We start from the raw sequence: 12,179 nt of genomic DNA on the forward strand, positions 1-12,179 counted from the left end.
CCACAAATCACCATCAACAAACAAATGAAACTCAAAACGAACCGAAATTGCAATAAATAGCCGAGTCAAACCCAAAACGAGCAAATATTAACTTGAGTAGGGCTAATAACCCCTATGCCCTCTTAAGACGAGAACACAATTTGTGCTTTACTGAAAACGAAATACGTTTGAAATTTTTTCACCTTCCTTGCTTTTATAAACGAAAAATTATCAAAACCTTAACAAAGAAGTGTCAGTACCCTATATGTCGTTTTAACTGACAATCCACGGCCCATTTGTTTGTTTTTTGGTGCTCTTGACAAGTGTTGTATCGAGTGTAGATACCCGATACTTCTCAGTATCGCCCATCACTGCTGGCCAAGAGGTCAGGTCTTTATCTATATGTTCATTCTTCTGCATACGATTCCCTTCCTTATATAATTATTCACGAGACTGATAGACAGACTTTTTGTCCATTGCTGAAAACCCACTGGGTACTTGTATGTTATACCCCCTACCTAATATTCTTCGAATATGTTTTTTCTGACGCTCAATCCTAATAAATATACCTAAGGGTGATAAAAAACATGATATTTTAGAAACAATTTTCGCTATGTATTTGCATAATAAATGGGGGAAGATAGAGTATAGCGGGTCTGCATGCCTAATGTTTTAGGTACAATTATTCTGCAAATTATGTAGTAAGAATTTATTTCTCACTTGAAACTGTCGATTTCAACGGAAAATACCATTTCCAGCGAATAAATTTAATTAGGTATATTTTTATTATCCAAGCTCGGTGATAAAACAGTAAGCATAATTGATCACAATGTTCATGCACTAGAACATTATTGAAGAATTGAAATACAAAAAAGGCCAAGCTTTCCAGTCATCGTAAATACGAATAGACTTCCCCCGCCCACCTTAATTTTCTGCTCTTTATGCTCCAATTCGGTGTTTTTATCCTTTTTTAATGCGATCATGCTATCTTGACAATTATTTCTACCATTAGGATTCAGTTTCCCCCCCTCCTCCCCCGAAAAAAACTAATATTCTAAGTTTTTACCGAATATATTTCTCTATATGAAAAGTGATAAAGGAAAAACTCCCACTTCTACATGGATTATTATACTGAAACATAATTTTCGTTTCATAGTATTTTTGGCTCTATTCGGATGAAAATATTGTTTCGTGACACAAAATGGCAGAAATGTGCACATGCTCTGGTATAAATTTTACGACCGTCAATTCAACGCGGTTACCCATGGTAATTAAGACGTACATACAATCCTGAAAAAAACGCGAAATTCTACATTGTTGTAGAAAGGGAGTTGCAAGCTCTATTTTGAGGTTTCTAGATCTGCTGACTTTGATGGATCCCTCCGTTTGGGTTTTTTTTTTCAAAAAACTGTTGAAATTTTCAATTGCGAAAAGATATTTACATGATTGACATGGACTACTGTTTTTTTATTCCCAAGAATGGTTTGGAATAAAAAAAAACAAAAAAAAAACGTTTTGCTTCTTCAAAAAGTATCTTTCGTTTGATTTTGCAACTTTCCGCATTAAAAATGACATACTAGATATAGAATAGTTTTGAATTGTAAGTTTTAATTCTTACTTATCATCAGGAGACTTAAATAGGTCAGGTTAAACTTATCCGGAGAAAATGATGATGGGCTCTAGATTAACTAGGTCAACTTTATAATTTGACTGAATAGCATTTACCTACTAACTCATCAGATAACAAAATATTCCTTCATTTTTGGTTTTAATTATCTTGAATATGCACATTGGGGAGTTTCGAAATCATTTCCGCGAGTATAACATAGATTGAAAAGTAAAAAGTTCATCAGTTCTATTTATGTACTTGAACCATTCACCTTTTAAAGCATTTACTTTTGGGAAGTAATATGGACATGTTTAATAACGGAGGAATGTTCAGCCAAGCAGCCCAGGTATTTCGTGCATTTTCACTTACTTTAAAAGAACTTCTCAATGTTATTTCGCCTTAATTACTTGAATTTGGAGTTTAATTAAAGGTAGCTGATAAGACAAAATAAGGCCTACCGCGACAAGTTTTGATTGCTTACCAGAAAGAATGCATAAAAATGCTAGTGCTGTTATACTACTTGCTTCACTTTTTATCCTTTCTAATTTCCAATTTTCTTGATATCCTTCTGCATTTTGGCTAATTTCTTAATTTTCCCTAAGGAAGAACGGAAGAATTTCTCTCTTCCTTACGCTAGAATTTTGCCATATAATGATGTTGATGTGCCATTTAAATTTGCCATCCTTTCCTCCACTCTGAAAATTTATTTTATGAGCGTGTCTCATAAGGGTCGGTCTCAACATAATAAAAAGCATAATATAACAATATGGCAAGTGCTGCCATATGAGAAATCCCGGTGGGATTTAACAGAAAAAAGTTTTTATTTGATATAAAGGTACAAACTAAAATCAGAGAGGACATTTAATGTCGAAACAGTTGAGCGTTTCGACTATCTCCCATTGAGGACAGATAACAACGGTATCCATATCCCATACAAAATGCGAAATTGACTGCTTCATTTGGTTATGGTTGATGTAACCAGGGCCAGATTTGCATTTTAAGTAAAAAAGCTTAAATTGTAATATTTTTGGGAAAGAATTGTAATATTTGCAAGATTGATTATGCAGCAGTAAGCGACAAGTAAGCATTTGCCCTGAGGGAAAACTCAACTCCGACTATGAATTGGGATGGGGTGGTTTCCTTTTACACTTTCGCCATTCTGTATTTAAGGGAAAGTTTATCATATTAGCTGAAACGGTGAGCTGCTTCTCGGGATCCCAAGGTTAAAACTAATCAGATACTTTATTGCTGCAAGCAATTTTATGTTAAAAACTAACAAATTTACCGACGGTTACCTTCCCATAAGCATTAGAATAATTCTCAAAAAAGGAACTACATCCACTAAGGGTGTGGTACTTTGAAATTGGTCTCAATAGTGTCAATTCACCCTTTATTTAGGAAAGTATAAAGTTTTTTAGGTAAATTTAGAATGTTAGTACTACTAAGCTGGAATCAAGGTGAACATACCAATCTCTGAACTTTTTATTGTTATTTTAGAATATACTGACCAGTTCTAACGCAATTATAGTCTTCCCTGATGGGCAAACATTTGACCCAAGCAAGGGCGTATCCAAGGGGGCTAGAGGTTTGGAATCCCTCCGAAAATCTTGTCAAACTCGTTAAATGCTGAAACAATGCATATAAACAAATTTTTGATGCGTTTTTTAAGTTTTTACTTCTCAAAAAATTAAACCCCTTCTTGGATTGGCTTTAATTCAATTCATAAACTCTTATTTTGAAATTACAGTGAGTATATAAGATTTCGGTTATGTTTTTCCAGTAAGAGGGTGGGTTGGGGTCTAACTATATCAGAAACTATTAATATATGAAATATTCCTTCAATGGATGCGGCCATGGGCAGAGAGGTGGATCTAGAAATAAATCTTAAAGGAGGCCCAATGTGACAAAAGCGCCAATAATTGGTCAAATTGAAAAAAAAAATTATTCCAAAAAAAACTAAAAGGAAGGAATGAGGGCACCAGAAAAAAATTGGAGGGACCCCACCACCACCTCCGCGATTCGCCACTGACTGAGAAAGTTGCCAATTTATAGGAAATAGGCGAGCCTAAAGCAATAAGTGATCTTGACTAGGGTTAAACAGTCAAATTCAGATAAGTCATCAGTGAATTCAGGTTTTTTAAATTTAATTTCTGACCGTTTTTGAAAGCATGCAAGAATATCCCCTTCCTTCCCCCCGTGTAAAATTTCTACTAAAAATCCCCCCAGAGACTTTCCTTCCATCGAAAAATCTTCCCATGGAAAATCCCCCCCCCCCCCCAGAAAAATATCGATATTTTCCAATGACCAATATTTTCCATTGTGAATGCTCCGGTTTTTTTTTTATTATATCTAAAAAATATCTAAAAAGTTCGATCGAACACATTTGGGTAAAAGAGGTTTGGTGGGGGAGGAAGCTAGTTGTTATCGGATCATTGTTGTATCTTCTTTAGACTATTTTGAACAAAATCACTATCTCACAATTTCAATCAGATGTGTTTGGTGAAAAGAGGGGCATGTGAACAATGGGCAAACTGCGTAACTGACAGTCCTTTCCCCAAGGACTATGTGTGCCACTCCATGTCATAGGTATAGTTATTAGGATTCTAAAGGTTTACCGCCTCCCCGGCGTTTACTTCCAGAAAAATACCCCCCCCCCCCAGAGGAACCGATAATAATTTTTTTTTTTCGTTAACTTCTTTCAGCTTAGTGCGAGACAAGACAAAGGCAAGTGACAGAAGAGATGAAAAATATATAATTCCGAGCTTTATATTTGCACATTTACTAAAATGTAGAATATTTATACTTAATTGCATACAGAAAAGCTTTACTTTTACCCCCCCCCCCTCAATTTGCAAATATAGAGCCCCAATTTGTTTCCCAATTTGAGTTTTAAAATTCGTAAACTTGAGTGAATGGCGTATAATATATAAGTAGCGGACACGTAAACGACAATGGTCGTTTAATTAGAACAATAAGCTTTGTTCTAGAATTCTTTAAAAAAAAATTCAGCAAAAAGACCGAGGTCTTGAGGAGGAGGCAGCCCCTTTCGTATACATAATAATTTTTGTTCATTTTAAGGCTTGAGGTTGCTCCTTACTTTAAGTTGAAAACTTTTTTATTCAATTACTTACAGATAGTATTTGTTTTAATGGAAAACACACGGAACGAAGATAAGTTCTTTCCCTAAACAGTTTTTTTTTTAATATGTTTCCAAAGTTTTGGTTGCTCTGAACCATGGTCCACTCTCTACTAGGTCCATGAATCAATTTTGTATGATCAATGACTGAAATAACCTGTAAATTCTGGGTCTCGTGACCAGCAAAATTGTGTGATTTATAGCTTATTTTGCTAAAATATTACCAATGTATTCTAATGCAATGTATAATGAAGCCAATATAGAATTGAAAAATCTGAACTATGTTTGTCCAAATACGTTTGAGATTTCTTGAAGAAACTCTGGCTGTGGTGAAATGAAACATACCTACAGTAACATACGACATAATCAAATTTTATTACTAATAATTACAATATTCTTCAGTTGTAATTGTGATACAATGAAACCAAAAATAATCCAATAAACTTTTTTTTAGAATCAAAATAACCTCCTCAAAGTTTTCAGCATTTTCAGCAAATGACTTAGTAGCCAGAAATAACCCTAATACTCTTTTTCTTTTAGTCTTTGGGTGCGTCACAGTTCTTAAACCCTTCTGCATTTGGTGGGTTAGCACCTTTCTTAGGACCTGATGCCAGTTTAAGTCCAATGAACGGCCTTTTTCAAACATTAATGCCGTCTGGCTTGGAAGGTGGAGAGGCTGCTGCTGAAGAAAATGATGAAACGATAGTTGTTGTCAAGAAAAAACCCGAGGCAGGACTTCTTCTAGGCCTGCTGGGTTTACCGATTGCAATTGCAGTAATTACCGTCGTCGTAGTTGCTGTTACCAACGTAGTGGTCGTCGTTGTTGCAAATTTCTTCCCTGATAGGTTTCCAAGAAGAAATGATTTAGAAAGAAATCGACCTGCATATGAAAGGAAATACATGCCCAAATATAGACCAGCATATGAAACAAAATATAAGCCTGAATATGATGCAGAATATAAACCAAGCTACAGGTAATCAACATTTTGTAGATTTGAAAACAAACTTATGTTTCAAATTATCATGTTGAAACTAGTTCATGTATAGATAAATGTTTACTTTATTTCCGACAGCACCAAAAATCGAGTTCTTCATATTTATTGGAAATAAAACCAGCAAAAAAAAGAGCAAACACTTCATGGGTCAGAAAAATAAACGTTCTGGATAAAATAAATACTATATACCCAATTTTTTCATTTCCCTTATGATTCAGATATACCCGACAAGTCAAATGGTTTGAATCACTAAAAAATTGCAGTACCAAGGACTAATGTATAGATGGGCTAAAGAGATAAGAGCAAAAAAAGATATACCGGTTTTTAAAATGGTCTTGTACTGCATTGAAAAATGTATTTATTAAATTGCTCAGTATTAACGTAAGGGTATAAAGTGGTTTCTCACTGACTTGATAGACAATGTCTAGATAAAAAATCTCTTGATAGACAATTGAAGCTTCCTTGAATGGGTGTACAGTTACAATCACTACCAGAAGATATTTTTCAGTTCCTGTGCTTTAAAGCATTGGAATTTCCTGAATATCAAGTGCACAGCTTGAATACTACCTTGGTAGTATTATAATAAAGACGGTGGGTGTAGTGAAGATGGTAAAAGTAGACTAGTCAAGGTGTTGCTAGCCAGGTGTTGCATTACAGTTGAAAACATTTTGGAAGAATAAGAATAAGTCCACAAGCTTAGATTCAAATATTGGAAACTATAGTGATCACAGTAGTCAAGTTTGGGTCAGAAGAATGGACACACCGAAAATTGGAGGAAGATTTGCTAGATATTTTAAAAAGAGTCCGGTGATCGGTTGCCATATAGAATAGATTACCGGCAGAGGTAACACTGGAAAAGTCTTCGCTTGACGCGTTCAAGAGAAGGTATAGCACATACCTCAGTTATGGAAAATGAGGTAATTACCAGGACTAGCGGGAAATGATCACCTGTGATGGAGCCGTGAAGCCTGTAAATAAATAAAGGAGAATTCAAGCATCATTTATCTTTTAATTTGACATTTTTTAAATCGTTTTGAGACCTTGGTAAGAGGCTTGTAAAATCAAATCTATAAAAGTTTTTAAAATAATGTTTTAACTCAACATGATACCTATCGGAAGATCGGATTACCCTTAAGCCTAGATAATGCTAATTTTGAAATTTTGTAAAAAAAAGAAGAATCAATTTGGAATAATCGAAAATGGTAACTAATCTAAACGAAATAATGATTCCTGAATGTACGAACGATAGAGCTACTATATTTCTCGGTATATGTCCTAGCGTCGATTGAGATAAAAGTAAAATCTCCAGTACCGGCAATATTGCGGTTGCAAACCCTATATTATATATAATATTGCAGTTGCAAACAATTATACTATGTTTGTATAACTTTATTTGGCACCACCTCCGTTTTTCTACAAACACTAAACATAGAATATAACCGAAGTATTATACGATTAAAATTATTTTGTCTAATAATTTTACTTTATCTAGACGTCGTCGTACTCTGCACAAACAGGGAGGCTCTCAGTTCCTGAACATGTTTCTTATCGAAGAATTGGCTGCTGCTGTTCGTGATATCCTTTCTTCCGAACAATGTGTCCAGAGGGCTCTCTGTGACTCTGCTGCAATTACATCAGCTCTTCCAGGAATGAGAGCTGCGTTCGCTTCTTTTTCTACTGCTCTTCCAGGGCCTCTCAAATGGATGGGAGACATTGTTGCCAACGCTCGCAATTGCAAAAAGTACACCTGTAGCAAGATGGACTAAACAATAAAGTGGATATATTGTTAAATTAATCTATTTATTCGAATATTGTATTATTTGTTTAGATTCATATTCCTAATAAAATGGTAGAATTCGTATCAATCAGTGGGCAGATTAGTCTCAGACTGGCAATGATTTATTCCTCTTGAGATCGGAAGCTAGGCAGAAACGGTGATTTTTGTTAGAAAGAAAAGATACATTGGCACTAATTAGATCATGTGACAGGCACGCACACAAGTTGAAAGAAGGCCAGTTATATGGATTATTCAATAAGGATGATTAAAAATCCCAAGGTCGATGAACGTGGAAGTCTTGATCTAGTCCACATGCTGTACAGGCCAGTGGGAGTGAATCTGTATACTTATGATTTTGCAATGGGTGCATAGATCACATGGCTTATATTTCGAGGTACCACTAACAGGTACTCTAACCTTGGGCCAGACGCGCCATTTGTGCCAAATCTTGGGGTGGGCATTGGGCATTTGACAGAACTTGAGACTTTTATTATGAATCTAACCTACTTATTGACACGTACTTTGTAATAGAACAGCGGACTGAGGCTTTGTTTGTCAATAGAGCCTGGGGTACATTTTAGCCGCCGCTAAATTGGGTGACATATGTGTAAGAAAGAATTCTTTTCTTCGTAAAACAAATGATATTGAAACTATGATTAGTCTAGACAGGACCATCTACATAGAGAGGGTGCTCAGATCCCTCCCAAACACCTTGATAATTTTTGCATAGCCCTATACTGTTCATACAAACTTCCTATTTTCACTGTTCTGACAAATAACTACCCTCTCCCGCGTAACCGGCCTCATTTAATCTAGGGTTAACATTAGTAATCTAATATACAAATTAAAATACTTACCATTTTTTTTTTAGTTATGGTGGCCACACGGGAGAAGAGGCCTTAGCCCTGTCTCCCCGTGGAAGATTAGAAACAGGCAAAACGTGATAAAATTTTTAGTTTTCCAAAAATGCTACTGCATAAAAAAGCGTCAGATTCTTTACTAAATTCCATGTCATGTGAGTGTTATAACCATTTAAACCCATTATTTCTTAGATACTTCCCTGTTGAATTATTTTTTAAAGTGACCTGAAAATATTCAAACAAACTTATTGACACGTACTTCGTAATAGAACAGCGGACTGAGGCTTTGTTTGTCAATAGAGCCTGGGGTACATTTTAGCCGCCGCTAAATTGGGTGACATATGTGTAAGAAAGAATTAGGAACTGAAACGTTGATTCTTTTCCAAATTCCTCATCCATGACCCTTTATCCATCAATGCTCAGTATAGACACGAACTGCTGTTATTACTTCTTTTTAATCCAAGTCAACGCAGCATCATTGGCAAATGAAATTGCAAGGTGTCTCCCATGCAATGTTTCGTCCCCTGCCACTTCGTATAGATTGTTATAGAAACTTTGAGATAGGTTCATTTGACCGGAATTTGAAAGTTCGAGTTCTTTTTATAGAAGCCAACAGTAAATTTAACGGTAACCATCTCCCCTCCCACATCTTTTTCTGTTTGTGGATATCTCCTCTGTATTGGATCAAAATCGGAGATGATGAATCCTATGATGTACGTAACAACTGTAATATGAGTTTTATTTTTATACATCTGGCTTAAATGTTTTGAAAGAAAATTTTGATATTATTAATAAAGACAGCAAAACACCCCAGACAGGGCGAATTATCTTAGAAAAAATTACATGTACAAAATCCTTATATCAGACAACCTGACTGAAGAGTTCTAAAGATGCTATCTACAAAAAAAATAGGGAATTTTGGATTTTTTTCGAGAAGAAAGATCATAGTTGCGTGTTTATTTTTATTCTCTTCTGGCTCTCTTTCAAGAGGGGTATCGTGTCAAATCAATTTCTATAAATAATGTGTTATAAGGAAAAGAGAGCTTTTTTGATCCTGGGGGATGTTGAATACTGCTAGGACTACTGCTATGACTGTGAGTAAGGTGGAACTCTCAGAAAATTTTAAGGGGGATCTTGAACTTAATAAAAAACCATTATGCTCATACAGGTTGTTGAAACGGACAAGGCATGTTATATGCATACTGCACTATATGCATACTACTACTTTTAAGGTTAATGATAACAAGGTGAAACTTTTAGTTAATGTTCAGAGGCTGATGTACTAGATCAAAACGCACTACGCACATGTAAGGCACCAAAAGGACGTACCAGCAACAGTCTTGAAAACTTTTATCATACTCTGTTAGGACAACTCATACTGAAAAACTTAAGAAGGACTTCTGAAACACAGAAAGCCCTTCCATTGGAATAGAAAACTTCCTTAAAGCACTAAAAAGCTCTAGTGTAAAAACAGGGAATTGAGGAGGGGTAGCCCCCAATATAAAGAATAATTTCTGTTCGTTTTAATTTCTAATATTGCTACTTATTATCAGTTGAGAAAAGCTTTGTTTTATTTAATATATATACAACGATACCGAATAAAGTATATTACTTATAAGCTGTATTATAAGTATTATTTTTTAATACTTCAATGTTCTGACACAATATTTTTATCATCGTTACATGACTGGGAATGGAGCCACCACCGCTTGTCGCTGTAGGCCCTGAAACTTGGAGACTTTTAATTAGCCTACTTTTTCCAGAATGGACAGCCGATTGGCTTCTTAAGATTTTTGTTCTGTAGCATTCTAGTGCCCGTCGAGTCAAAGTTTGTATTAGGTTTCGACTACTTTTCGCTCTGTACTTCCAGTTTATTTTTTGTTGACAAAGCTTTCATAGTTTTAGTTTTTTTGTAAAAGAGCATCCCATAAACTTCTTGCGGGAAAAGGTTTGAAATCTAAAAAAAAATTAAGTTTAGGTTCATTCTCTTTGTATTTTCCAAGGGTTTTACCGACAAATATTTTCTGCAAGACATCCCTTGTCCCTCCTATGGAGGCAAACATATGAATATAGTACTTTTCATTGAGAAGTGTCAGTTTATTAAGTATTTTAGCGCCTAGCGGGGGTAAAAAATCAGTTCATGAAAAGGTAGGCGAATAGACTTATTTTGGTTTCGTTGTTATGGGAATAAAGGGCAGAGGTACACGTAATTGAATTGAAACCGAAATATCGGAACCGGCGACGAGCTCTATAAGTAACTCTGATAGTGGAGTCCTCGATTATTGTCAGAGGTCAAATGTAGAGAATATTATGAAAAGCCTGGAAATGGCCCAGAATATTGGGGCACTTAAGCATAACGTTTTGGAGATAAAAACTGATTTAAGTGCAGTGACCTATCATTTCACATTGACACAAAATAAAATAATATGCTGGAAAAAGAACTAGCCAGGGGTGCCAAGAGGGGGCAGTTACCGCCAAATATACTGGCGAAAAAATGTAATATAGCCCATACCCCTGGACTATCCGGATATGAGCCCCTCTCGTCCCTCCCCCCACTGCAAATGCTGGAGATTAGTCAACGGAGCTTGCAACGGTGAAATTTGAACTGTTTTAAGAACATTTTAATGGATATACCGGAAATAATTAATAACCGTAACGAGGTAGTGAAGTCTGTAGTCGATAGATTATAAAAAATTGTAATAAGATGCACAGCTCATTGTTTTGGGGTCTGAATGAGGGGATGTCGAGTTTCTGATTCCGGATGTGCTTGTAAATGGATTTTTATTAATAGCGCAAATCTACCATCTTTTATCGTTCTTTTGCCATCATCTGTTGCTCCCTACTCAAAAAGGTTTGTAAAAATTTGAGTGCAGAATGGCTAGGTTTCATTTTATGTCTGGGGTAGTCCGAAAAAACTAAGAGCGAAAGAGTTCGGTGTATATAAGAGAATGTTTATTGGCGATGATGTTATGCCTGTGTGAGCTTTCCATGCAAGGAACTCTGTGGTATCCGTAAATGACTAGTGGATAGTGAGAAAAGGAGTGGAATGCAGGGTACCACGTAACTTACCCCCCGTTTTTGTGTTTAGGAAGACAAAACTGTGGCCAAAATGCTCTGGTACAATGTAAAGGGTCTGCTGATGTCGTAATTTGTGTATTTTCGTGGGTTATGCTATGAATAAAAAAAATTTTGTTTGTGTTCGGGTGATTTTATTTGAGTTTAATAAATTGAAAGATGTTGTGTTAGGAGCTTGATATATGAGTGGGTTACAGGCTGTTATTTCATTACCTGTTCTTTTTTTTCTTTTTGTGCTCTGAAATAGAATTTTTTTTTCATCATGATTCCTGGAGTATTAGCCGTCTTAAAAATCTGGAAGCCTCTGATGGGTGTTTTGGAGGTTCGTTTACGAATCAGCTACATCACAGTTACAAAATTGGCATAGTGGTGCAATATAAATATTTCAGTTAGAAATATTGGTTTAAATATGGAATTCAATCTAAATTTGGTAACAGTTATACGGGAGGCCTCAAAATCTTCCACATAAATTGTCAAGGAGGAAATTCTTCTTGTAATACTTTAAATGAGGTATGTGAAATTTCTGTTTTTCACTTTATTGGAATTACTTATATTTGGCTGAACGACAACAACTTAGCTCTCTTACAAATTCCATGATACAAATTTATAATATGAATCGAAAATTCAGGCAACACGGAAGAAATGGAGCATACATCTAAAGCAATTTTGAGGTTATGGTACGAAACGTCAATACTAAAATTATCATTTTAAATTTTATTCACTTTTTATTTTAACAAACTGAGTTAAA

General features: G+C 35.4%; 2 protein-coding genes across 2 annotated transcripts in view; one reads left to right on the top strand and one right to left on the bottom strand.

Annotated features, from left to right (window-relative positions):
* LOC136039230 (protein O-mannosyl-transferase TMTC1-like) overlaps positions 1-12,179 on the bottom strand; it is a 327,626-nt gene that overhangs the window by 267,146 nt on the left and 48,301 nt on the right. The window lies entirely within an intron of this gene.
* LOC136034272 (uncharacterized) lies at positions 1,840-7,573 on the top strand. Its single transcript, XM_065715415.1, has 3 exons — positions 1,840-1,934; positions 5,265-5,698; positions 7,212-7,573. Exons 1-3 carry the CDS (start codon positions 1,890-1,892, stop codon positions 7,483-7,485), a joined length of 753 nt encoding a protein of 250 aa, XP_065571487.1. The 5' UTR covers positions 1,840-1,889; the 3' UTR covers positions 7,486-7,573.

The sequence above is a fragment of the Artemia franciscana genome, chromosome 2 (genome assembly GCF_032884065.1).
Source record: "Artemia franciscana chromosome 2, ASM3288406v1, whole genome shotgun sequence".
Taxonomy (NCBI): Eukaryota; Metazoa; Arthropoda; class Branchiopoda; order Anostraca; family Artemiidae; genus Artemia; species Artemia franciscana.

Excerpts from the sequence above, each read along its gene's own strand:
- LOC136034272 (XM_065715415.1), top strand. The coding sequence starts at position 1,890 with ATGGACATGTTTAATAACGGAGGAATGTTCAGCCAAGCAGCCCAG. Across the intron at positions 1,935-5,264 it reads TGTTCAGCCAAGCAGCCCAG|TCTTTGGGTGCGTCACAGTT; the intron begins GTATTTCGTGCA and ends TTTTTCTTTTAG. Across the intron at positions 5,699-7,211 it reads GAATATAAACCAAGCTACAG|ACGTCGTCGTACTCTGCACA; the intron begins GTAATCAACATT and ends TACTTTATCTAG.